The sequence below is a fragment of the Aythya ferina genome (assembly GCF_964211825.1).
Source record: "Aythya ferina genome assembly, chromosome: 1".
Classification (NCBI taxonomy): Eukaryota; Metazoa; Chordata; class Aves; order Anseriformes; family Anatidae; genus Aythya; species Aythya ferina.
In genome coordinates, this window is record NC_140296.1 from 204,695,322 (window position 1) to 204,722,892 (window position 27,571).

General features: G+C 47.5%; 1 protein-coding gene across 4 annotated transcripts in view; it reads right to left on the reverse strand.

The window, feature by feature from the left end:
* PLXNA4 (plexin A4) overlaps nucleotides 1-27,571 on the reverse strand; it is a 407,281-nt gene that overhangs the window by 350,509 nt on the left and 29,201 nt on the right. For 3 of the 4 annotated variants that reach the window (XM_084518707.1, XM_084518708.1, XM_084518709.1), the window contains exon 3: nucleotides 9,267-9,449. In XM_084518707.1, the coding sequence (XP_084374833.1) occupies nucleotides 9,267-9,449 (183 nt within the window). Of the gene's footprint in view, nucleotides 1-9,266; nucleotides 9,450-11,463; nucleotides 12,438-27,571 lie in introns of those variants that run through there. The other variant, XM_084518710.1, reaches the window with a different exon arrangement.

Consider the following 27,571-nt stretch of genomic DNA (forward strand, 5'->3'; position numbering starts at 1 on the left):
GCCTGGGCTGGTGGGAGGTGTTGTGCCCATGGCAGGGGGTTGGGATGAGATGGGCTTTGAGGTCCCTTCCAACGCAAACCATTCAACAATTCTATGAATTGTTTTGACACAGCAGGTAGATCTGCAGAGCTGTGCATCTAGCCTGAACACTGCATCCCCATCTGTCCACACTGCGTGGTCGTTTGGTGACCCTCCCAAGACAAATCTGCCTTGCTGGGATCAGCCTCAAGGAGCACAACGTGAGCCAGCCTCTGCCCCATGGACCACCAAGGCAGGAATTTGCTCCCTGGTCGCCCCCAGAAATGCCCAGTTATGGGTGACAGGCTGAGCAGATCCTCCCCCAGTTTGAGCATCAGCAGCAGGGAGGAGAGCTATAGTTAAACTAAGCACTTCCTTAAGTTTACTCAAGGGCATCCACAACTTATTTAAAAAAAAATGTTCCTAGAAGTGGGCTGGGAAAACTATGTGAGCCAACTTGTTTTTGCAAAGCAGTAGCCAGAGAACAAAGCCCAAAAAAACTCCTCTTCTTCATGCACAAATATATATATATATACACATACACACACATATATACGTATATATATACATACATGGAGACACAGTTTTAAATACATTTGAAATTTCAGGGAAAAATCCTGGATCTTCTCCCACGACTATTGTGGTCCCAGTCCCTGTGTGCCCACCCTGCTGTCTCTGCACAGCAGCCACTTGTAGCACGTGGGAGATGAAGCAGAGCGCAGCAAAGTCCAGCTGAGACTCTCAACAGAGGCTTAGCCGAGATAACAAGTGAGGAGTGGGAACAAGCTGCTTCATGCCCCATAGAAACAACAGGATCCTGAGGAGGGGAAGCAGGCAGATCGTTTTGGAGAGCACGGGGAACTGAAACTGGACCTTGTGGTCATGGTTAGCACCTTCACCAGGACTCAGCTCCCATCTGAGGTTCTGCTTCCTTCCCAAAGACAGGGGCTGTCAAATGTTGATGTCTACATCAATACCTACTCACAGCCGAGCCTGGGATCAACCGAAGGAAGAAGATGAAGCCGACAGACTGCAGAGGTGATGCTGGGCACGGCTGAAGCTGCAGGATGGCGAGGAGGATAGTGAAAGGAAGAGATGGATGCGCGGTGCCTTATCAGGGACTTGCTGTTCTTTCAACTGGCTCCCTGATAACATATGGAGCTTAATCAAATATGCAAATGATGTCCTATCTAGAGACACGGGAAATAGAGAAATAAACCCAGAGACCATGCATTAAAGCAAGCCCATGAAATGAGGGAGTGGGTAGAAGGTTTCCTCTTTTTGATAAAATTAGTTCAAAAGATTAAATTAAAGCAAAACTAATTAGGAGAATCACACTTAAGCTGACTTCCTGTAAGAAGGGTCAGCAGGCAGGAGGCATTCAAATCAAAGGCAGATGCAAAAGGCACTTCAAGGGCTCCCTGAAAAGTCATTATCCCCGTCAAAAGGGAAGGGGACAGAGAGTGGAGGAAGGAATGACAAGAGCCATTTTGGCTGGGCATTCGTCCGGGCATTAGATGTGGAGTAGGGGAGTTAACAGCCTCTCTTTGTTGCCCTGGAGAGCACAAGTGGCAGGTGAAGACCAAAGCTGATCACCTAACGTCCCTTCCAAAGCACTTCTCAGGGAACAGAGGGATGAAGGCAAACAGAAGAACACAGACCAGGGGCGTGGAGATGTGTTTTTTCCCCTCGTACCTCACCTCTGTATGGTTTCCATCAACAACACAGCCGCCTGAAAACACATCTCGCACAGAGCCAGCATCACCACGCAGAGAATCATCTGCTGTGACGAGGCAGGTGACAAGCAGTGTCACTGCAAACTGTCCCCTGGGCCCATGGATTTCGGCAAGGTAACCTACCGCAGGACCTGCAGTTGTTATCTGTCCCTTTGTGCCTGCTGTCGTCGCAAACATTCCCCTGCCTGCACCGTGCACATCCTCTACGCTGCAGGGGGAACCCAGCTCAGCCACTTTGGGAGTAGAAAGCTGTCAAATTTGAGCTGCAGCTTCCTCAAGGAAGGCCTTGAGGAGCTGACGGTACAGCTTCCCTACTGCAGTGGGTCTGCTGGGGCCCCCTGTTTCTCCTGGGGTAGGAATGAAAACGCATGGTGCAGCCCCAGCATGCAGAGTGCACGGCAGCACCTCTGGATTTTGAAGCACAGATTTCATCTGGAGGGGTTAGCTGGTCATCTGAAATCTCATACGATGGTCACAGGGTGCCATCTCTGAATGCGAGGCACTGTTAAACTAAAACCTCAAAAAAAAAAAAAAAAAAAAAAAAAAAAGCACAGAGATCACTGAATAGTCAAGAAGCAGAGAATCAAGCCTCTCTTTTCTCACTGTCAAAAAAAAAACGTACTAAACTCGTGTTGGGAACAGCTAGGAAGGTTCCCAGCAAGGGTTTAGAGCATTTTAGGGAGGTTTCCTACTGCAGTTAAACACTGCAAGGAGAAACAAGCTCACTGCAGCATCCTACACTGACAACTTCTAGCTGGAAGTGCCAACACAATGGAAATGAGGGCAAACACCCCCTTGCCATGACCAAACAATTAGTGGGGGTTTTAAAACCAGTGTCAGCTATACCAGCTCAGCAGCAGAGCCTGGATACAGGTACTCTGATGTGGTTTAGAGCCTGGAATTTTGCAGCAGATGATGGAGCACAGGGTGATCCAGGCTGGAAGGGATCTCAGGAGGCTTCTGTATCAACCTCCCGTCCAAAGCAGGGTCAGCTGAGATATCAGACCAGGTGGTTTTGTCCATTCAGGCCCTGAAATCTTCCAAGGATAGAAAGTGCACCACCCACCTGGACAACCTGCTCCAGTGCTTGCTTGTTCTCCTGTGGAAAAGGCCTTTTATCCAGTTGGAAGTCCTCTCATAGCAATTTATACCTGTAGTCTCACATCCTCCCACCACTGCGAAGAACCTTTCTGTCTTCTCAATAACCTTCCTGTAACCATGGGAAGGCAGCTGGGAGGTCCCCCCCCAGTTTCTCTTCCCCTGCTTGAAGAAGCTCCATTCTCTTATCATCTCCCCCCAAGGCAGGTTCTCCAGCTCTGGATTATCCTCATCACCCTCCCCTGAATTAGTTCCTTTTGATAAATATTGTACTGAGGAACCCAAAACTGGCTGTAGTATTGAGATACGGTCTAGAATTTGAGTAAAGGGGAGACAATTGCTTCTTCTGAATCTACCAGCTCTGCCCTTCAGCACCCAAACACTCAGCACTTTGATGTCATGCTAGACTCCAGCATAATGAGCCCAATATGAGTGTTTTTCACTGACCCACGTCCATGGAGATTCCCATCACCACCCTACATGCACACCAAGGGTAGATCACACCACGGCTCCCAGCTCCCAACTTTCTACTCGTCAGGCACCCAAGCTGGCTACGACTTCTCCAAAAAAGCGACTGTACATCAATGTAGGACACTGACAACTGCAGCCTTCACAGACGTCAAATACAGATGGGAAGTTGCACCACTCCATCACAACCGAGTGAAGCGCTCGGACTCCTGCTGGTTTTGGAAGCTGTGAGGAGAGGCCAGGGTGAACGAGCCCCTCTTGCAGAAACCAGCTTCTCAGCAGGAGCCGGAGCCTCTACAGCATGTTTTCAGAGCAGTCAAGTCCACTTGCCAAACAGTTGGGGGAAAAAAAAAAAAAGAAAAAATTAAAATCTGACTCCTACAAAGCAGCAGAGGGAAGGAGAAGGAAGCAGAGTTTCCCTGCTGACATTCGCACAGAGCTGTCAGCAGCAAAATATCCTCCAGGGAACATCTAAACAGGGCAGGGTTTCTCGTCTTGTGCATATTCAGAAACTCCCTCGCCTGGAGAAACAGCAAGAATCTCTCTTTCCCTGCAGTTATCAGGAGCCCACAAAACTGTGTGTGACAAACCAAGGCTCAGTCTCATTAGCTCCAGCTCGTTGGGTAGAAAGCAATGTATCAGAGGAGAAAGAGGAGATATTCCTCCCTTCTCCATGTGGGTACACCGTGATATCACCAACCTGGCCAGAGCTCTTTCACCCGCGGGGTCTCTGCCCGTCTATTGCCCCATTTTGCATTCCTCAAACTGTTTTGCATGAAAAACTCGATTTTATGCCTCTGCTGCACACCCGTGGCACTTGCTGGGAGCCCAGCTTCGTGGAAGGATCTGACTCCCTGCCAGTCCCACCAGGATTTAACCCACCAGGACGTACCCTGTGCTGAAAGGGATCCCATCTTGTGCTGGGCAATGACTGCAGCAAGAGGGAACCATCACAGAAATCGGTGGTGATGATACAGCTGCGGGCTTGGGTGACCTTCAGGGCTTCCTTACCAACACTGCCACAGACCAAGGTGCATCTTCGACGAGCAACTGGCTGACTTCTCCTGTAGCTTTCAAGGCAGAGAGGTTGTACACAGCACACAACTTGAAGAACTGTTGGACAGGTGATGGGACCAGGTAGCCACAGCCACACGGCCAAAAAAAACAGCAAAATCTAAGCCATACAAGGCTTCCTTCCCAATTATTTATCTGAGAAAGCCAACCTTCCCCAACACAACTGAGAGATGGGCCCAAAATGAGAACTGGCAACCTGAGCTCTCAGATCTAAAATTCTCCCCTTGCATGTTTCGCATTGGATCCAAAGAAAGCAGGATCTCAAAAGTTCAGGATAATCCACAGGGCGGTTCACAAAATTGGCTTATATTGAAATTTTTCTACTAAATAGCGGTGATAACGGGTGGGAAGAACTGTCTAATGTGAATGAAAGCCTTTACCCAAAATGGCAGTCCACATCTAAAATGCCCTCAGACTGATGGGATTTTATGAAAAATGGAATATTGGCCATGGAGTGAAATTATTGCTTTTTAAGCCCAATTTCTTTCTCTGCAAGCAATTTAGCATTGAGAAGGCTCTGAATGAAACATTTAGATGGAATATAAAGTATTTCTTACAGGGAAGATTCAAACAAATGTAAAGGATTACTACTCTGGCTTCAAGTACGCATTTCAAAATGGACAAATAGCTTTGTTTTGAATAAAGGTGCAATTCCTAGAGCTGTTCCCCAGCTGACATTTGTAAATGTTAAACTGCCCTTTACACCTGCACATGTACAGAGAATAATTGCAGGTAAGTTGTATTTTTTTTTTCCAGAGTGGAAACTATCTGCACAAAAGCGATGACCTGTAAGTTACACATCTAGGGAAAACGTACGAGGAATACTGAATACTGCTGCGTTCTCTTGGCAATGGCAGCTACGAGGAACATCATTTGGCCAGACATGCTAGGAACAAAAGAGCTGAAACAATACAAAATCATACCGAGCACCTCCGTGGGTCCTCCTCCAGCTTTCTCCTGCCACCAGAGCAAAGAACGAAGCGTGGAATGAAGGAGAGTGCAAAGGGAAAGAAAACCAGATGTTTCCCAGCACCGTGCTTGTAAGAAGCACGCACCCAGGAATAGCTCCTGCTCCTGACAGGTGGCTGGGCTGCAGCTTGCAGACAAAACAAACCTTCAGATCTCCTGAAAGCAACCACTAAAAATTCAAAGGAGTAAGGATCGAGCACCTCCCGCCATACAGAGGAGCTCACTCTGCCTTCAAAGCCCACCAAGCACCCTGGAGCATCCTAAAGCGGTGGCAATGCTCACCAACACAGCACGGAGGCACAGGGGACACTGTGGGACAGCGGGTAATTAGATATGGGATCTGACCAAAGCATGCAAGATGAAATATTTCTCATTAAAAAGTACCGCAGCATCTTCAATGCCCACAAGTGGTCAGGAGCTGTGTTTTGCATCTCCTCTGATTTGTCTGTTGGAGCTGTTTGATACGATCCTAACACTTCGTACCTGAGCCCCTTGCAACATTTAGTGCATTAATTTCCCCTGACACTCCTTAGAGCAAACAAAGCACTTCCTTCCCTTGGCAGGAGGGAAACAGAAGAAGACCAGAAGCTTCTGGGAGAGCAAAGAACTGAACGTGTCCATTTCTCAACCCACTTATCCCTGGACCATCTTCTCCACCCCCAAGAGGACACCAGCACCCAGCAGCCCTTTAATCAGGCTGCAGTTTCCACCACAAGATACGGACAGGGACAATTTTTTCTCCTTTTTCATAGCTCTGCATTTTTATCCTATTTATATCACCGTTCTGCAGGGCCACGCTGTGCTGTGGACAAGCTGGCAGACTTGTAGGGCATATTTCTACAGCACATTATTCAGAGCTTTCCTGTTGGTCTGCACATGTAGCTGTGTGAATGAGAGAGGGTTGCAAAATGTATTTTGCCCAGGGCAGTGAAATAGCTGGGGCCAGCCTTGTCATTCTCTTTCACTCCCTTCTTTTCCTACCCTATCTCTATCTCAGTTTTTCCTTTTCTTTCTCTCTTTGTTGTCTTGGTTACACGGGCAGATTCCTGATATGCTGCTAGTTTTCATTTTAATGATATGTTCCTGTAAAGCACAATATTTTACTTCGGGTTTGTGTGCCACTGGATAAATTCCTCTGACACGTGACATTTGTGTATCAACTACCAGACAGTGCTTTATGACTGCGAGTATTTCGCAGCGCTTCCACGGGTTGCATGTATCAAAATCCGATACGCGGTCTGGATCTTTCATTTAAAAATAGGAACAGGGAAAAAAGACTGAAACTGGAGGAAAAAATAAGGGAAGTTTCTGCAAAACTGTCCTCTAATTACTTGCGGTGAGTTTTCACACAACAGCTGAGCAGATCCTGCTGTACTGTGGATAATCTAATAGCTCATCTCTTCGTGCTAGCCAGAAACTCTTCGCCGTGGCTTCTCCAAGTACCAGGAGAAGCTGCAGTACGTGCTGTGCGTGGCAAGACCCAGCAGGCAGCAGGAAAATGACAGCCCCTGGGCTTCATCCACTGGTACGCAGCGCTTCATCTCATCTCATATAGCTTATTTCAATTTACCCCTATGCATTTTAAAAAAAAAAAAAACATAAATCAAACTTCATTTCAACGTAATGGATCGTGCAGGAGTTGCAATTACCGACTCAGTATTTCCCTTGCTTCCTATTCAAAAGCACCTGTTTGATGAGCCAAGATGGAAAACAAAGCTTCGAAAGGCCATGAAGCCTTGGCAGGGACCAAGGAATATCAAGTGAAAAAAAAACTGAGTGCCAAATTGGCCTCGTGTGGCCCTTGGAGGGGAAAGCAGGCTGAGGTCCTGAGCTCAGATACCTTCAGGAGCCCAGGAGGAGTCAGTGATTGCAGATGTCATAGCAAGGCCCAGGCTGAACCTGCAGGAAGTGAATGTTTCCAGGCTCAACTGGTCCAAAACAACCCTTTGAGTTTGGGGGAGCTTTATTTTGCACTGACAGCTTTGCATGCCACCTCCCTGATGGAGAATTACTCAGCCCATGAAGATCTCAGCCCATGGCTCCAGCCCTGCTCTGACACACACGCCCACCGCACTAACTACCGCAGACAGAACATTCATCATGTTAGGAAAAAGAGAATAAAACGCAGCTTTCTCAAGTTACATCAGTTAGTTCAGCTCGCCTCTTCTCATTCTTTACCCTATAAGGCTGTCCCCACTCCTCACCACGCTCGGTAAAAAACAAAAAGCTTTCTCACTCCCATTTTCCCCTTTTAAAAAAAAGATGAGATGTTGGATTCTGCAATGTGACCTGCAAAGGCAAAGACAGAGCTACGTCTGAGTTTGCTTCTCCTGGAGCCAAAAGAAAAAACAAATGCTTGCAAGTGCAGAGAAGCAGCGTCATTCTTAACCATTTAGGTCTTTCGGATATTTACTATTCAGATCTCAGCTGTCCTATTTCTTTCCCCAAGAGACTGGCTGGAGGACTGAACAGCTTATTATGATATCACAGATGACAAGGAAGCAAAACCTAATTAGTCAGGGGAGGAGATTATTTTTATTACAATGGTTTAAAAAACAATTTGGCTCCTTTTCCACATGCTTGAACAGACCATTAAAAAAGAAAAAATACACACCTTATTCTTTGTAAAAGCATCAGCAGCCTTTCCTCTGTTGAACAGGACTGGAGACGTTTGTCAGTGGGCATGATCCTGTTCCCCTTACAAACCTCACACAGCACAGGGGCCATGCCATCTGAATTTAAAACTTTGATACCATTTTTAAGTGAAGCAGCAAGTGGAGGAACAAAACCAGAGATCTTAGATCTTCTTTATGTATCTGTGAACAAATGACTCCCTTCCTCCTTTCCACTCTGTCCATCATATGTACAATCCATATGGGCAACCTTTTAATAGCACCATCATCTCCCCAGTTTGAGGTTATTATTTGTAAAAAGGAATTCAAAGAGGTGTCAACACCCAACACAACGTCCAAGGCTCAGTCCAACCTCCCCTCCCAGTGTATCACCCATCTCCATTATTCTCACAAAGCCACAATCTCCTCACACACACAATATTTTGGAACATGCCCAGCCCAAGCATTCAAACATTGCCAGATTGGCACGGAGGTGTTGAAAAGCATGTGGTGCCCATCATTAACACGAGAAGATCAGTTCTACCACCTTCTGCTGCTTATAGAAAAGCATCTACCAAAAGCACCAGGTAAAAAAAATCCCAGTTTCTACCTCTTAAGGCCTCTACAACTGCCTTACATGATGAACAACAGCAGCTGTTACACGACAGCCATGCAACAGGCGTATTTTTAGTGAGAATGCAGAGTGAGGAACATAAGCTCAAACACAATAAAGGATGAATTATTTCTGTGGCATCAGCCATGGTTACTCCACCAGCATAAAGCTCATTATCATTCAGATAGCTTCCTTTTGCTGAAAACACTTCCTACAGCACAAGCACCCAGCAACCACTAATCCCATGCCGGGCTTGTGGTAAAGTCATGGTCCAGTCACATTGCTCTGAAGAAAGATCTCCAGAGCATGAATCCCATTTCTTAACAAACTTCAGGCACAATCCTGTTTTCTCCGGCATGCACCATGTGATCAACTACTTAATTAGAGATGGTCTGAACACACAAAAAAATCTGTTGGATTTAAACTGCATCAAGTCTGCCTGCGGTTTGACTTCAGACATTCTTTTGCAGATAAAACCAATTTGTGAGTCTGCCTTTCTCACGTCAGCTTTACTCTTTGGGGGTCAAATGCGACTGTTTGCCAACCAAAACAACATTTGCTATCCCAGTGTAGGTGATGCACCTTACAATAAGGATTGCATTCACACACAACAACACCACACTGCCAATCTCCGTAAGAACGTGAAAATAAGAGTTAAAGGACCACGTTAGGTCTTACCTTCTTGAGCTTCCCACTCTTGGTTCCCACAAAAGCCAGGGAGTGGTTCTTGTAAACGTAGGCAATCACGGATGTCATTCTGTCTCCGTCCTCAGTGAAAATGGGGAGCCCACGCACCATTGATGATACTCCCAACGGGGCATTCATATCCAGGCCACAGAAATTGTCATCAATCGTTAACAGCTGTAAACAACAAGGAAGACAGCATGAAAAAGTGAAGCCACTAATTCTTTAGCTATCTGCAAAGTATCCATCCAACCGCGGCCACCGTTATGCAACATGCCTATAATTTATGCAGACTGACAAATTGATGACAAAGGCAGAACTGGAGGATTACAAAGGTGGAAATAAATTGTCCAGAGTCGCATGATGAGTTACAGACAGAAGGCGCACTGGAAACTTGTTTCTCTTGAATGACAGCCCAGCAGGATATATTATTTTAAGCATTTTTCATACTACTTTACCAGTCTCTTTTAGGTAGCACTCAAAGTCCATTGAAAGTTTTAAACATTTCTAGGTCTGTCAAAAGTAATGTTTGCACATCATTCCCCAGGGATCCAGAATACAAACCACTGAGCTAAATCTACATTAGCAAATAAGATGGTGTTGCCTTCAACTTGAGGGAGTTACAGAAGAGCAACAGCAGAACAATGTGGACAACTCTTCTATCCTACCTCACAGCACGATCTGGAAAATAGGTGAGATTAATACAGGTTGGCAGTGTGAAGGTCCCACAGAGTAACGCAAATACAGATGAAGTTCCAAATATTACAGCATGCAATTGCCAAAGCAATTAGACTTTACTGACTTCAGTGTGACCACTTACATATCTGAAGCTAAGCACCTGATTAATTTTTTTTTTTTGCTGGACTAAGGCCTAGAAAAGCAATAATTCAGTCTACGAGAAAGTTACTTGATCTTCTTATATTGATAAAGAAGAGCTGTGACCATTTTCTTTATCTGAGATCACATCTTCTGGGAAGCATGGCTAGAATATGTGCTGCTCCTTGATTGAGTTCACACAGGCAGCAAAAGCCTGAGTGTTGATTCATTTTGTCCTCACCCAGCAATTACAGGAAATAATTACAGATGTTTTTGCTGAATGGAAAAATAATGTGTCCTAAACATATTTATAAACAAATAAAATCTACACGGAATTCAAACAGCCATTAGTAAGGAAGAGCTAGCCTGAGCTCTGGCCTGCAAAAGTCATTAGTGTTTGAGGACTGCCCTTTCAGAGCTAAAACACCATCTCAAAGTGCAATTACAGATCAGATCAAGAGCGTTTATGAGCTGCAGACAGGATATTGCTAGTCTACAATGCTAGCACAAAATTTAAGATAAATCTGCATCCCAGATCCAAAGGCCAAATTCATCTGAGGTCTAGCACCACCGCGCTGATCACCATGCTGCAGACCCCCATGACAGCATGGCTTGCTGGTGTCAAGCGTTTCTGTGGATAATGAGAACATGCCCAGTTTTATTATGTAGCTCGGGAAGAAAAGGAGAAAAAAAAAAATAAAAACCACAGCTTGATTACTCGGGAAGTACCAAGGATGTCAGAAGCAGCAACACTACCCAGATTTTTCGGCGAGGTGTGGGACACCGAGGTGGAGGAGCAGCACGTTGGTCTGATGCAGTGTCACCAGCCTTCTGTTCCCCAGTTTGCTACCTGACACATCGCCTGGCACGGGATCCACCTCACCTAGCTTCAACCACATGAAATCTTAAAAAGTGGCCTACAGCAGTTGCACAAACCATCCCCACAATCAAGGAAAGGAGGTATGCCGAAGATCAAACCATCCTTTCAACCCTGGAATGCACTGGATCACCTCATGGCAGAGCAAGTGACTGCAAAAGGACTCCAGAAGTCCCCCAAGCCTAGGATGCACCATGCTTTGAGCAGGAAGCTGGACTGGGTGACCCCCTGAGGTCCCTTCCAACTGAATTATCCCACTGAAGCAGGATTTGAGAAAAATCCAGGATTTGAAGTCAGTTTGCCCAGAAACACTTGACAAGCTGAGGGAAAAATCATTTCAGACTGAAAGCGAAAGATCCCCACACCTTCTACAAACGGCAGAAAAGGGGGCAAGGGAAAACCCTGCTTTGCCATGGTGCTGGAAGAAAATAAGAAACACAAAACAGCTTTCTTCTCTACCAAAAGTGAAAAACTCAATAGGACCAGCAGACAACTTACCTAGGGTGCAGCACGTCCACCTCAAACCACAGATGACACCAGCAAGCAGTGAAAATGGAGAGCAGAGTGGGCACAGGCTTAGGGGTCCCCCTAGCATAGCAGAGCCCCTAGGACACTCAAGAGACCAGCAGCTCTCATTAGTTGTAGTAATGGAGTCCCTGCTCCCTCAGCAGCAACCTTTCCCCTGGGGCAGGGGCTGGTGGCATGCCTGCCTGCTTGCCAAAGGTGCAGGACCTCCTGCTGCTGGTGGGCGAGCTGTAGGAAGCCATGAGGAGGACACATAGCAGCAGGGAGGCTGAGGAGGAGTTATATGGATCCTAGCAGTCAGCAGCCTGTGCCCAAACAGCCCAAAATTCCCCCAGCACCACTAAAAGAATGCGCAGGGGGGAGGGAAGGGGGCTGGGCAATGACAGCACAGAGGGGAAGCTGAAAGCAATGGGGAGCAGCAGGAGGAAGGGCCTGCCCCCAGGGGTCTGGTGTGCCCTTACAGCCTGAGGTGGCCTTACAGAAGCACTTCACCCCTCTGCTGACCGAAAAGACCCGTTGCAGGGGGTTGGGGCTGAGTAAAACTGCTCCCCACAGAACAACCAGTCCCACTAAGAAAAGGCTGTGGGTGATAGCAGCAGGAGACTCTCCTGTGAGAGGTATAGAGGTGCTCATCTGCTGACCTGAGCTGCTCTTGAGGGAAGTCTGCTGCTCACCAGGGGCTCATATCAAGGTTATCACTAATAGACCACCAAGCCTCGTACAGCCTAAAGGCTGTTATCTGCTGCTGCTGTTTCCCATGGGCACCAGTGATGCAGCCAAAAGCAGTCTGAGGAGCACCAGGAGGGATTACAGAGCCCTGGGAGCAGCAGGAAAGGACTCAGAAGCACAGGTAGTTTTTTAAATCAGTTCTCTCAGTCAAAGGGAAAGAGCCAGCTGAATCTGGCAAACCAGCAGATGGTTACAGGACTGGTGCCACAGCCAGGGGTTCACCTGCTTAGACCATGGGTCTTGCTTTAAGAACCCTGGTCTGCTGAGAGCTGATAGGGTTCACCTGTCAGAGAAGGGTTAAAACATCTTTGGTTATAGGCTTACCAGGCTGGTGAAGAGGGCTTTAAACTACAGTTGTGGAAAATCCCAATCCATCCCACTCCTCCCAGTTTGCTGCCAGTGTCAGCAACAGATGCCCAGAGCCTGGAAAAGGGTTGTGGGCCAGCAGGAGAGCACCTGAAGAGCAGCACGAAGGAATTCCAGCCACTCCAGCTGGGAAGTCAGCTTCATCAGGGTCCCCACTCAAATGTCTCTATCCAAATGCAGGTAGCAGGAGTAATAAACAAGAGGAGTTAGAGATGTCATAGCCTGCAGGGCTATGACTTCATTGGCATTGTAGTCATGGTGGGATTGCTTCCATGACTGCAGTGTTAGGATGGCTGGACACAAGCTCTTTAGGAAAGACAGGCAGGAAAGAAGTGGACATTTAGGAAAGAAGGGGACATTGCCCTCTATGTCAATGAGCAGCTGGAGCACGAGGAGCTCTGCCTGGGGATGGATGAGGAATTGGCAGAGAACTGATGGGTCAAGATTAAAGGGAAGGTAGGGAAAGGGGACATTGTAGTGGTGGTCTGCTACAGGCCACCTGGTCAGGAAGACCAAGCAGATGAGGCCTTTTATAGACAGATAGAAACAGCCTCAAGTTTGCAAGCCCTGGTCTTCATGTGAGACTTGAACCACCCTGATATCTGTTGGAGGGACAGCACAGCAGGGCACAGACAATCCAGGAGGTTCCTGAAATGCGCTGGTAACTTTCTTCTCCAAGTTATAGAGGAGCTAACGAGAAGAGGTGCTATGTTGGATCTCATTCTCACCAACAAGGAGGGACTGGTGGAGAATATGAACCTCAAGGGCAGCCTTGGATGCAGTGACCATGACATGGTGCAGTTTAGGATCTCAAGGGCACAGTAAGCTCACTACCCTGGGATTTGGGAGAGCAGACTTTACCCTCTTCAGGGATCTGCTTGGAAGAGTACTAAGGGACAAAGCCCTGGAAGAGGGGCCCAAAAAGCTAGTTAATATTCAAGGATCATACTTCCCAACAAAGAGGAAGTCAGACAAAAACACCAGGAGGCCTGCATGGATGAACAAGGAGCTCCTGGACAAATTAAAACAGAGAGAGGATGCCTACAGAGGGTAGAAGCAAGGACAGATAGCTTCGGAGGAATGCAGAGACATCAGAAGATCTTTAAGTCCCTTCCAATCCAAAGCATTCTATGATTGTATGCTACCCCCCAACAGCACAGCCCAAAGTAATTTAGAGACCAAAACAGGCCCTGCAATCATCTGCTCTACCTTCCTGCATGACCCAGGACATTGTATCTCAGACAGGAGTTTCCTGCATTATTTTTCAGGGAGATGCAAGCTACTTCTGCTTGTTCTCCAGGCATCCAGACAGGTCTGAGCTTGTGTGGCTGAAAGAATACAGCATTGAGTCCTCTGCAGTGCACTCTATCAACAGCAGGGATGTGTTAGCTAGAGCATGACTGCTGTGGATGCATATCAGAGCTTACACAGCCAGAATAAGCTCTTATCAGCCTGCAAAACCCTAAGAGGATACAGACCCAGAAATCCCAGCATCAAACACAATAACCTGTAGTTGATCTACAGCACATCCCCAGCCTGTTGAGGCTTAATTAATCCAATTGCCACAGGTTAGTTCCTCCTCCAACAGATTGGGCCCAGCTCCAGCTGAAGTCAGACCTAACCTTAACAGGGCTGAAATCAAGCTTTTCCCACCTACAGGCACAGAACTAACTTTAAGCCCACTGATTTCATCTCACTCCCCTGAGATCATTTACAGAAGGACACATCCAAACACCAAAACAAGTTTGAAGAGTGAAATCAGTGCATTAAAAAGATGAGGTTCAGATGAGAGCTAGGACCATCACAGCGCACCTTAACCTCTGAGATGTGAAGGGATGTTTAAGGGCAGATCAGGCCAAGCTGTACAGTCATGTGCCCTTGCACAGATGCTGGAGAAGCAATTGCACAGTTACAGTTTGAAAGTAGACAACAGTCCCCCAAGAAGGAGCTTGGAGGAAGAGTAAGGCCAGCAAGTCACACATTGCATGAAAACAATTTTCATTTAACACATTGGGATTATTTCCTCAGGGGATCATCTACAACAATAAAATAAAAAAAAATACCAGTGAGTTAAACCCTACAAATAAACATCAGCTAACTTCTGTGCAGCTGGGGCTCTCAGCTGCACGCACAACATCTTTGTAAAGGCAGAAATACAGTCATCTTCTTCAGCAAAGAGAAACACGTAAGGAAATTTGGATTTATGATGAAAGGGTCAGGAGTTGCAAGCGCAGGTTTATTTTCAATTCCAGACACTCCTAACAGCAATATAAAGTAGCCACGTTAAACTCTCTGGAGCTTCTCTGCTTGGCAATTTCACGTTAACGACTTTCCAGAATGAAAGCGGAGGTGAGGACATGAATTCACTCTGCTCACAACACTGCTGGCACGCCAGCTGGGATATCAGGGAGGGGCAAAGGGAAGATCTAAAGAGGCAGGAAAGCAATCAGCAATTCTTGCATCTTGAGCAGTTAAATCTAACCCAGAAATTCACAGTGTGGTCTGTAGGTAACTCAGAAAGGAAGGGGGGGGCCTTGTGGTTGAGATGCTGGAATGGAGTCAAACCAGCATCCTGCATCACGTTCCACCTGCCAGTGAGGGAATATTACTCACTGCCCCTCTGCCCCAGGGAAGCTGCTAAACACAGGTTTATTAGGTGCTTTACATATCCAAAATATCTTCATGTGAGAGTGATTGGCAGCTCCCAGGGCATAAATGCCCTCCCGAGTCCCACCAGCTGCCTCTCCATCTCACGCTGATGCGCAGTGGGGAGCCAGCTGGTGAGAGGCTGCTGTCTGCTCCTGCCACTGCTCCCTGCATCGGCAAGCAGAGGTTTCATCTGCAGCAGTGACACCGTGGCCAAGTGTCACGTTCGCCAGTGAAATAGGAAGGATGTGCAAAGAATGGCCCTGATTTACAGGAGGATCCTGGCAGGCATCTGCCTTCTCCAGGATTAAGCCTATCAAATATATAATGAACGCATCCAAACCCTCCTGAAGAGGATGGTTTTACAAGGCTCATGCTGGCTTAGGTCTCTAGAGATTCACCGACTCCCCAAAACCCCCAAACTCAGCAGAAGGGTTAGAGCTCTGATTACAACACCTCCCTCATTGATCTCATCTGATTGCCCAGCAGAAGCGCTGGGAATTGCACTACAGGCTGAAGTGCAAGGTATTCGGGGAACAGTGCAAATAGTGCTCCTACTGATCTGCAGGTGTCCCTTAAACATCTGCTTTAGGAATTTGCCTCCGAAAGAGCCCCTGGTAATCAAATACAGCCTAATCCATATTTTGGGAAAGGCTTCGGTAAAGGATTAGCCATCCCTCGTTCCTCCTTGCTTTCACTCGGGTAAAATCTTCCTTCCCTATCAAAGCACGAGGGCCTTTTTCCAGATATCTCAGCAGGCTCCAAAGCAATTCCCCAGACTCACCGGGGATAAAGGCTGTCCCAATGGCCAAGTCTCTCGCCTTTGATTTACAGCTAATGCCTAATAGCCTTGTCTTCATACAGTGGCAGGTACTTGGCTTCTCACTCTTGTTATCTCAGGCTTGGCTACTCCAGGTGATGGAGGGAATGCATACATTACAGCTGCATGTGTTGCCAGCAGAGCCAGGGAGCCAAGAACAGTAAGAAATTAACAGCAATATGCAGTTGAATCTTTGCAAGGTCCCAGGGTCTCTTCATCACCCGTGTGCATGATCTTCTCAACAGCAAGGACTGAGCTTCCTGATGAGGATGGACACGTGTCCTGCTCCACAATATATTTAAAACTCTAGAGAGATGGACGTCCTAGGGAAATCTGTTGCCAGGAATTTTCAGTACCCTTAAGCTGCATTGGATCTGCCTCTGACCTCCTGTATTCTTAGCAGGATCTCTGCTTCTGACCTCTAGCTCTCCCTTCTGACACCACTGGGACACGTGGACTTGGCTCATCCAGCCTTCTCCCCACGTTCTGTGCTGTGAACTGTGGCAGGACCACCAAATTACAGGCAGTGGCTACCAGTGTCTAGCCATGAGGTCCTGGCGCAGGATGGAGACAGCTCCTCTGACACTCACCTCGTGCCACATCATTCACATAATTTGATGCCTGTTACTGCCCTCCCATCACATGCATTCCTGACACTGGGTGAGGAAAAAAAAATGTGGGCTTGCCCAGTGACCACCAACAGCTATAGACCTTTGTCATCTGCAATTCAAGGCCTGGGGAAATTTTGTGGGCAAAAAGATGGGAACCCTGGGCCACCGACCAAAGACAGCACAGCTCACCAACAAACCCACTCTTCAGCAGTTAGCCCGCAGTCTAACGACATACAAAAATATCCAGTGCCATTTCCCTAGGGTGCTTAGTGATATAATGGAAGCTGGATAAAGAGCCAGCATTTGGAAATATGTTATAATTGCACGCTGCTTTTCACTTGTGCAACCACAGCAGTGGTTACCACGCAATTACATGTCACCATATACAAATGACAGTGCAGTTACAGTAACTTTACCAATTACAGGGAAATTGTACCCACTATGCTAAGAGGTTTTCACTTAGATATCATTCAGGAACACAAGACCGGGGAAAAGTTGCTCAAATTAACTAGAACTTGTACCAGCGTTTGGTTTTGGGGTCTGTAGTTTAAGCATCAGTTCAAGGGCTGGTGTCAAGTTTCCAGAGTGCTGCAGAATCTTAATGTGGTACAGACTTGTTATGTCTGCATTTATGTTCCTGCTGGACTGTTAGCATAAGGCTTCCCAACAGCCTCTGCCATCTACCTCCACATCGTAAAATTTGCAATTTCCTGAAGAGGAGGCTGCCTTTCTTATGGGGACCAACAGGTTTTTGTAGTCTTCAGGCCTTTTGCTCGGCAGAGCTCAGTGATTATTGCTAAGAAGCAACAGTGGCTATTAATTTAGCATCTCCTAGTTCTGAATTTCTGCATGATTACTGTGCCAAAAGATGTGTACAATATCCATTGATCAGTGAACCCCTAAATATACTCTAGACCCCAATACTGCAAAATTTAAGCAACGCTGGCAGTAAGTTGGCTTTTCTTATTTCTTGCTGCAGACCCTGGAGACGCAGACCACAGCTGTGTCGCAGCCACAGGACCAGTGAGCAGCAGGTGCAGATGCTTTTCAGCCCGTGGCATGTTCCTCAACTCATATTCTCACTTTTGCTGTGAACATTGCCTTACCGCAGGCATGGGTCTGGTCAGCAGCAGGATTTCTGCTCTGGAAGCAGCAGCAGGCTATCAGAAGGAAACAGTTCATGTCCTCTAAAGGAGAAAACTAAGACTGACTATGTGCTTTTGTTACATCACGTATATTTCATTTTCGGGCCCCCAGGCCAATACTGTCCTCAGCAAAATGACATATTTGCTTCTTGGCCACTTGCAGAGAAGACACTCCTAGCATTACGAGCGAAGGTGCAATTAAAAATCCAGCCTGAAAACACCACCAGGTTAATCAATCCGTGTTACTGGCAGATGGTGTACTGATGTGACCTCCGCTATATCCTTCAGGTCCTTCATCAACTTCAATTCCAAGTGTCTGCCATGAAAAATAGTCACTCTGTGTCAAGATAAACAAGATGAGGTGTGGAACCAACTCAGATACGTGGGAATATGTTTCTGTGGGATATTTACACTCTCTCTGTTTTGATATTGTAAGTTAAGGCATAATTCAGAGCCTTGGTTAGAGCCCAAGCAAGTGATGTAGGCAGGGAAGAGGGGCAGTACCTCCAGCAGCAACGCAGGCTGTCAAACTGAGATATCCCAAACGCTCCCATTCATGGAAGCCTTCACACCCCACATCCCATTCATCATCGCTGTGTCAGCCAAATCTCTCTTTCGCAAATCATTTCCACCTCCTCCAAAAAAATAAAAATAAAAATAAAAATCTGGCATTACAATTCCAAACCTCAGTATTAGCACGCCAAGCCATGCAGCTGGGGTGAAAACCAGATCACTGAGGTGTGTGGTCCCTGAGGTTCCTTCCCTCCCAAGCGGGAAACTGTCTGCAAACAGGAAGAAGGGATGGGACCTAAAGAGCAGCAAATGTGGCTGTAAAAGGAAGCTGAGCTCCTCTGCAGTCCCATAAACTTCCCTCTGCTGGCTGAGAGGCTGGAGGATTGTGTGGATGAGGCACTGAAGGATAAACAGAGGAATATGATCTCTGTAGCTCTCAGCTCGGTGCTTTCCGTGAGCTCGAAGAAATTCACTTAAAAAATTTCACGCGCCCCCAAAAAAGAGATTATTGAGTGTGGAGACTCTGTCTTTGAAACTGCCATGGTCTATTGGGTAAACAAACATTTGGGGATTTTTCAGAAGTGAAGTATTGATCAAATAAGCTGCTAGAGCTCTCCTGTAAGAACATATTCCAGCTGCAAAGCTGTGTTATGCACCTGAAACACAGCAGCACTGACTTCCCCTGGTGCTGCCGGGGAGCAAATGTCACAGAGGGAAAATCCTGGGTGAAAAGGGTTGTTCTGTGTAGGCAGAAGGACGCCTTTGGGAGAGGGAAAAATTGCCCCTAAAGGACATTGGATTTCCGTGGTAAGCCAAAGGTGATCTGTGTAACAAATTCCATCAACAGCAGCGGTGAAAGAGGTGAAAGAGAACTGAGCTCTGTGCCCTGCCAGCTCTGCCTCCATAATCCCAAGCATCCTTGCCATAACTTGCGTTTCCCTTAGCTGTGTCCACCGAAAAGAGATGCCCAGCAAGGAGACCTTCCCCACATTAAACTCTTATGTTCGTCTTCACCCCCGGCCCAATATCTCCTGCTACTAGCTGGTAACAGAATGGTTAAACCTGGGCTGAGACGGAGCATTTCTGGCAGCTGCCAGACACCCTCATTCCTATTCCAGTGACGCACACCAGCACCTTGCCGGATAGAGTCCAGCTGCCTCCCCTATGCTGGCACCACCAGACATTCTCCGCTGAATCACAATTACTATAATTATTATTTTGTTACACAGGCGAAATTATCATTTGGGCTGCAAAGTGCCACGCGCACCAACAGCGCTGGATAAATTAAACGACAACGCTGCTTTGCATGCAGGCGACACCTTCTCCCAGAGCCGCCTAAAAGCATTAATTAAGCCTCACTGTGGTCCTGCAAAGGTAAGCTAAGTGTTGTAACGAACAACATGTATCTGTTGTTGCTCTTCAGCATGGGGAAATTGCTGGGTTGGGTACGAGAGACCCCGGCGTGCTCACCAAATAATGGAGAGTCGAAGGCTGCGCGTCTGTATCAGGGAGAACCGCCTTGTCTCTGGTCCTATAATCTGGTGGAAAACGGATGTAAATAAGCCTGGTTCTCATTTGAAACAACAAAATACATCACGCAGGCACCGGACAAGAAAAATCTCCCACTTGCTGCCTCTATCTGTGCAGATCTGGGGAGCTGAGGAATTCAGAGCACTCGTGTCAGCCACGTATAAATTCACTCAAGCCATTAACTCCCAACTCTTTTTCTTTTTTTTTGCAGCTGAAAGCAGGCCTGTGCGGCGGATGGCCCTCAGAAGCAGGGACACCATGACAATTACAGCCCTGTGTTTCTTGGCACGGGATCCCGACCAATAGCCCTGACCCACTGATGAGTGCTGGGTCATTCCCTCATTAGGAGCAGCACGTTTTTTATTATTCCCTTCTGCACGCTGCCTTGCTCGGCCTCTCCCACTCCCTGTCTGTGGCTGAATGCGCGCCTGGCTAATATTGCTTGTTTACAGGATAAATCAGCTGAACAAATCCCATTATATTTTGGACCGGTGACAATGACGGGGTAATGACATTGAAACAGGGAAAATACGATGTTGTTCCTACTGATCTAATGTCACCCACATGCTCTATCAGCTATGCCAGCTCCAATACTGCATGGAGGAAACAGAGGTCTCTCTGTCTGTCCGCGGCATTACCACTTAAATCTCTGGGTATCCTGTGCTTCAAGTACTTCTGTAACTACTCTAAGTATTATCTCCACAGAATCTGCACCATAAAGCAGAAAACTCTAGGGATGAAACAGTGTATTGTTCCTAAATTTAAGCAACTGGGTGCTGGTGGCACAGGGCAGGGTTTAGGTCTTATGGATTTCATGGCTATTTTATAAAGCACGTACACATCACAGCAGCAGAGCTAGAACAGAAGCTTTTGTTATTCAGCTCCACGTCCCCATGGTCTCAGTCCCAGAGGTCTCCAAGTTGAAACCTTGCTGAAAGCTCTGGCACCCCGTGTCTCCGCTGGATGCTGGTAACGATGCAACGTGTCACACACACACAAACATCGCTGTGCACGCTCAGGTGGGATCAATGTGAGAGCGTTTGCTACCTCCAGAATAAAGATGCAATAAAGGTTTGCACTTCAGCAAGCACAGTGAGGCCGCACTGCTCCGCTTCCTAACATTTACCTCCACAAAGGAGTAGAGCTGAAGAGACGGATGGTTCATAGGTAGATGCGAGCATGACACCCAGCTCCATCCTGAATTTTGGCATATCTATCCAGCCAGGTCTGCACCGGCCCTACAAACACCGTGTTTGGTCCCAAAGTTGTTTTAACATCACCCAGAGTCTGCCTATGCCACTGCAGCATGGCCACATAGATGCCACGCTAGAAGCATCTCAGGCAGAAATATGGTCAGAGGAGACCTGGACACGTCTCTGTATGAACAACACTCTTTCCTGTCCCCATCATCATATCTTGTCCCCATTTTTTTTAGTGGCTACTCCCAGCATCTCTATTAATGCTGCCTGATGTAATGTGGACGCGTGCTTCTGTGCAATTCAGGTAAACACAGATATTTCTGGGGCAAAAATAATGCCCTGTGCCATGTGTGTGCTGGAATATAAAATAAATGCAGACGTGTGCATCAGACTGTTCCCAGAGGCTAAAACTCTTCACTGATTCCCCAAGTACGAAGACAGACCCTGCACTGTTTTTCACCCCAACAACTCTACTCACATCAGGCCAGTGAGAAGGGGTCTGTGCAGGATTTGGGCTGGAAAGCAACGCTGAATCCAGCATACCCGTGACCCCCTCCTCAACAGAATGGTTATTGTACGAACCCCAGCTGCCCCCAGTCCGGAGGTGCCTTAAATAGCATCAGGCTCATGCAGGGAGACGCAATCACTTTGCTTCTGGCTCTTTGCAGGATTTTTCTGAGTTTTGCTTGATGCTTTTTTTCCTTTTTTTTTTTTTTTTTTTCCCAAATGTTGCGTAAGCATTCCCCTTGGCCTGGGAGGCAATCTCCTGGTGAGGCAATATGAGGTCAGGTTTGTGAAATAGCTGATCAGCCGGCACGGAAGCGAACGCGAGGAGATCATATGGAGCCCTCTGAGAACGCGAGGCTGAGCCACGTGTGACCGCAGGGCTCGACCGCAGAAGAAAACAGCCCGGGTCGCTGGCAGGGGAAGCGGCAAAGATGGGTTCCCAGAAATAAAGGCAATCGAGGAGCACAAAGCAGACGGCCCAGGCGGCGATGTGGAAGCTGGCACCTCGCTCTCCTGCAGAAGCATCTACCTGGAGGCCAGCGGAGGATGCTGAGAGATGCTGAGAGATGATGCTGAGCCACAGAGGCAGAGCCGGCGCGGTCCGGAGATGGGACTGATGGCTGGGGGAGGGAGCCGAGCCTGAAATATCTCAGACACAACAGCGAGTCAGCAGCCTTGGGCCCTGCTCCGTCTTCAATGAACATTTTGTGTGAGCAGGGTCAAGCAGACGCGAGGAGCCAGGAGGGAAGAGCGCAGCGCGCACGGGTTTGGCACCCGGCCACTTAAAGGCAGAGGATTTCCTCCTATGTTTGGGAAGGAAATAGACGGCTTCACGGAAGCTTTTTTCCGAGCTTGATTTTTTTTATTGCAGCACAAACAATGAGCATTTTGGAAGGAGAGCTTGCAGGGAGGGGGTGTGATAAGACAATTAATGACAGGCAGTGTTATTTCTGATCTGGAGGTATCCTTTCAAGGACAGGTGTTTAATACTGAGGAGTACACTTAATGCCTTAAAGGCAATCATCCTCTCTGTGCAATTAGGGCCTGGCTTACAGCCCTTAAGTGCAAGCTTCAGTTTATGTAGGTGCTTAAGAGTTTTTGTTTTTCTCTCCCCTAGGGCCACTGAAGCCATTTCTCCTGCCTGGAGTGCAGAGCACTCTGCAGAGGCAGGGACATGTCCTTATCCCCACTGGCAGAAAGCAGAGAGGTGGCACTTGGGAGGAAGGACTGCAGCCAAGGAAAAAATGAAGATGAACCCACGCGGTGCCTAAGGAGCACCTGAAAATGAGTTTTCATCAGGTTAGTTCATCCACCTAAATGCTAGGCGTGGGCTTTTAAGGATATCCAGAGGTCAGGATGTTACCAGCAGCTACACCCAGGCTGAACTGGGATGTGGATACTGGAAAAGTCCCAGTGCTCACCCCGAGCTATCCAGCTGCAGCTACGTACACCGACTGGAAAACCAGGAGGGTTTCACTCCTGCAACTCCGTTATGTCTCAGCCATCGTGTCCCTGGCACACCACAAACGCTGGGCTTGCTCGTCAATGAATTAGCACTAATTAATGAGCCTGCCTGGTCACATCGCAGTGGAAGAGGTGGGGAGCCTTTCCTAATTCCGGTTACAGAGGGGCCAGGACCTTGCTCAGAGCGGTGGAGATTTGAACTCGGTTGCTCTCCATTAGCCTGAGGAGCACGGCCTCAGATGTCTCTGGTCACTTCCACCACTGACAACAATCACGAGAAATACCAGCCACATCACTGGAGCGAGCTCCCTGCTCTGCTTTCGCCTGAGCTGCCTCACGTAGCAAGATAATATGACATTTCTCTCTATTAAAGTGTCTTTCACCCCAGAGCATGGCCAGCTTTGTCGGAGAGACAACAGTCAGGCCGTGAAGGGATGGAGAAAGGGGAGGGAGGAGGGTTAACGGGGGAGATGTGCAAATCACAGAGCTCAGCTGCAGAAATCCTAAGCCAGCACCCTACCCCTTGTCCAAGTGACATCCCCAGTAAAACCCTCCATCCACTCAGGCTCCCAGCGCTGGCAGAGGGTGCTGGTCATCTCTTCTCGAAGTGCTTGGCCCAGCAAGTCCCTCCAGCACATGCTGCACACACACGCTGCCATCCAACACAAACTGATGTGACCAATTATACAAATAGAGAGCTGGCAGGCACAGCCTGTTTGCTCCGTCTCAGCGTCTCCAGTGAGCATTCCCAGAGAGGCATTTCCCTATTTCTGAGGCTACTGCTTCTGCACAGGCTGCTCCCTGTCACTTTTTTTTCGGATTCCTGCTCTTCTTTACAGAGGAAGAAGAGGAAAACACCATTAAAAGTTGGCCAAAAAGTGGTCCTCAACTGACTACGAGCCCTTTGGATCAGGAACATAAGCCTGTGTGATTTGGGCTAAAGGAGCGCCTGCAAAGCTTTTATGCATGGTATATCCAGTTGAGATGAACAAAAGTCCCTATTGTACAAGCATGAGTGGCATTGACCTCGCAGAGATTCACTTTGGATAGCCCTGCTGGCAAGCAGCGGCGCTCTGAGGTCTCATGAAACCGATAGCTCGTTCCTGTGACTCTGAGTCATTCCCCAGGGAAAGCGGCAGGCTCATGCCATGGCCAGCCCCACCAGGAGAAACAAGCACACGCTGTGTGTGCAAAATGTCAAGGCAGCAGCACCGCGTGGACCACCTTCCACATGCTCCTCTCCCTTAGGGCTAAGCAAGCGTTAACATTCCTTTTTTTCCCCAACCTTTTCCTTCTAAGGGAAATTGTAGGGGGAATGATAGAAAGAGATGATAACCCCTGCCTTTTGGTTGATAAAGTGATTCTTTTTTCCTTTGAAAGAGACTTTTTTTCCAGCAACTCCATCCCATGTCCTTTTTAAATGACTCTATTTTGCTGTTCCCCATGATAGAGAGGAATGCAGTAGCAAGGATGTGATTCCCTGTCCCTGCAACAGTTGGGAACATCGGGCACAACACTTGGATCCGGGAGTCCCTGAGCTGTAAATGAGCTGCAAGTCACGTTTTCCTGTGCCTTAGCTGCCCCTCCTGTAAAACAGGGGTAATGCTCTCCCCAGCTTGGTGTCTCAGAAGTGCTCTGTCAGACCTGTGTGTTGCTGGAGATGAAAATAATGACACACATTTTCTGTAGGAAAATTATGGCCACTCCATCATCAACAGCAGCCTCTCCAGGAGTCAAATTGTGCTTTATACCATATGCACTCGAGCTAGAAATGGCTCTTCCTGACCTGGTGGTACAGAGCATGGATCAGTCTCAACATCTAGAATGGGCAGGGGGAAAGAGGGAAGCAGGAAGGAGTAGGAGAGCAGAGTCCACGTGAGGAACAGACATACGGAGGAGATGCAGACCTCTCAGGGATCCAGGCAGTGGTAACCACAAGGATATTTTGGAGAGCTGATGATTTAAATGTGGCTTGAAGCATCAGAAGGGGAAGCCTTCATGGCTGAGTTACTTGTCAGACAATGACTTGAGTCCCAAGTGCCCCACCTCCCCTGCCCTCTGTTAGCAAAGTGGTGGAAAAATATTGCCCAGCTCTTTGCACAACGCCTTTTGTTAGCTGGTCAGCTTCAAAAAAACATTTCTGCTCTCTCCCACCTGACAACGCTGCCATGAAAAACAGGAAGAGATTGAATACAGTAATTTAAGCAGTCAAACTCCATTTCCTGCCAAAAGGAAAAGAAAATACCGGCGAAAGGCAGAAACCAGGCGATAGTTGGGGACAGACAATTTGATTATCTTGGGCAGATATTTGCACTGTGTATCCGGTAAGAGCTGCAGCGGTGGAGGTGACACCTTTTCATTTCAGGGACTGCAGTCTGTTAGGCTGCAGAGCGGCGGGTGATTCTGGGAGGCAGATCAAGCTGGCGAGGACGCTGGGATCTCCCCAGGTTACAGCCCTGGGTTGCAACCAGCTCCTAAGCCAGCAGCTGGTCCCTTCAGTTCATCCCTTCCCCCAGAAATGGTCCATTCACACCTCCATCTTCCTCCCAAACTACCTTTTTTTATGTTTCTAAACAAATTCAGCATTTCCATCAATGGTTAGTTACAAAGTTTATGATGTGCATTCGAACCCCAATCTTCTTTACCCGACATAAAGATTGTTTTCTGCCTTTATGAGCATTTTTTCCCTCTAGACCAGCCCTACCTTCTGCCAACACCTTGAGAATCTGTACAGCCTCACTCCCTCTGCTCCACAGACCGATGCACCGCACTGCACCGCAAAAGTGGTTGCATTTTGGTGGCACACAACGCTTTTGGTAGATAGTCAAAGGGAACAAAAGTGCTCTCAGGGGCTATATAAGTAGTAATGGCTTCAGTATCAGGAAAGGAGATTTAGATTAGATGTGAGGGAAAGCTCCCTACCAGCAAAGACAGATCATGTAGGGAGAGAGGGGAGCCTCCATTGCTGGAGGTTAAGAACAGGTGAGACAAACATCTGTCAGAAATGTTATAAGTAAGGCAGAAGGGCAAATCAGATGACCTCATAAGACTCTTTTTTTTTTTCCCAGCTTCATTTTTCTCTGGTTATATGAATTTCTAAGCATTTGGGGTCAAGTGTGCTGTTTAAATATAAGCTATTATCCTGCATTTGCAAGGTACAGGCAGAGAGGAAAACCAGAGGTATTACCTGAAACTATTCATCACCTTGGTGAACATCACCAATTTGCAAATCAACTGCCCAGACATAAAAATCCATCTATTTTTCCTGATCTATGCTGAAGATTAAGAGGAGGACAGCTGTGGCAGAAGGATAGGAGAGGAACGAGCATCAAGGATTGTGTATTCACCTCTGGTTTTTCACAGGTCAGGCCTGACCGTGCATCAAGATGTGAGGACAGTGATGAGCCCAGCTCCATAATCCACAGTCTTAGAGTTAGTATCTCAGAGAAGGGCTGGAATATGTCCTCTAAGAGTATTTCTCTGCGACGCTCAGTGGGGGTATCCCACAGTTTCTTTCCACCCATCTGCTCCCTGCCCAGTGTACCAGCTGTAACTATTCACATGCAGGATTTTGGCTGCTGGAAGCAGGGCAGCAGAACTGAACTTCAGGTTCACAGGCAGGTTGAGCCTGCACCAGCAGAGACACATTTGATATCTACAGAAAAAATAAATAAATAAATAAAAAGGAAAAATCACACTGGTAGCTTTGTAATTGGTTTTATAGCTGCTGCAAATCCATGTTCTAAAAGGCAGAGCAGCAGTACTGGTGGCTGGCTAGCAAGCAGGACATCAGCAAAGGAGACGAGGTCCTCACGGACATATGCCCAGGCTCCAAGATACTTCTCCAACCACCAAATATTTTCCAAGCTTAGCGGCTGGACTCTGCAATCCTTACAGCAGCCAAGTCACTAATACCTCGTCCCTCGGGCAGCACAGCTGATCTCAAGCAGGGCTTGCCAGCAGCTCTAAGTAGACTCATTTAAGGATAGCACAGCCCGTTTAGTTACCTTTTCAGACCCCTGTTTTTTTCTCCAAGGATCTCCAGGCTCCTTTTCCAGCTGTGAGGAATTAGTATCTCTGATTCACAGTCACAAAGATGCTCTTACAATTTTCCCTACTGTGTCACTCAGTCCCTGATTCCTTGTCCTCTCCCCAGTCTCTGCAGCGCTGTCCCTCCAAATTCAGCCTGATTTATCCAGGATTCACCCCAAGGGACACAGGAAAGCTGTTGGCCCTTTTTCCTCTTTCTAAAGCCACAGAAGCCATGTGATTGATGGGTTTCAAAATTCTCGATTTGACAGGTCCTGTGTTGCAAGCATTAGCATGGAGCATGAGCAGAGCAGATTTGCAAATACAAGGAGAGGCTTAAGAGCCCAGGAAAGTGACTCCAGTGGGAAGCTCCCAGCCTAAATCTAAAGGCAGTTTTTTGAATGTGCAGCAGCCTTGAGGCTAAACAAAAATAAATAAATAAATAATAATCAAAGCCGGATCCGGGCACAAGACTTTCTCCCTGTGCAATGCTGCACAGGGAGTTTCACTACTGGCACAGGC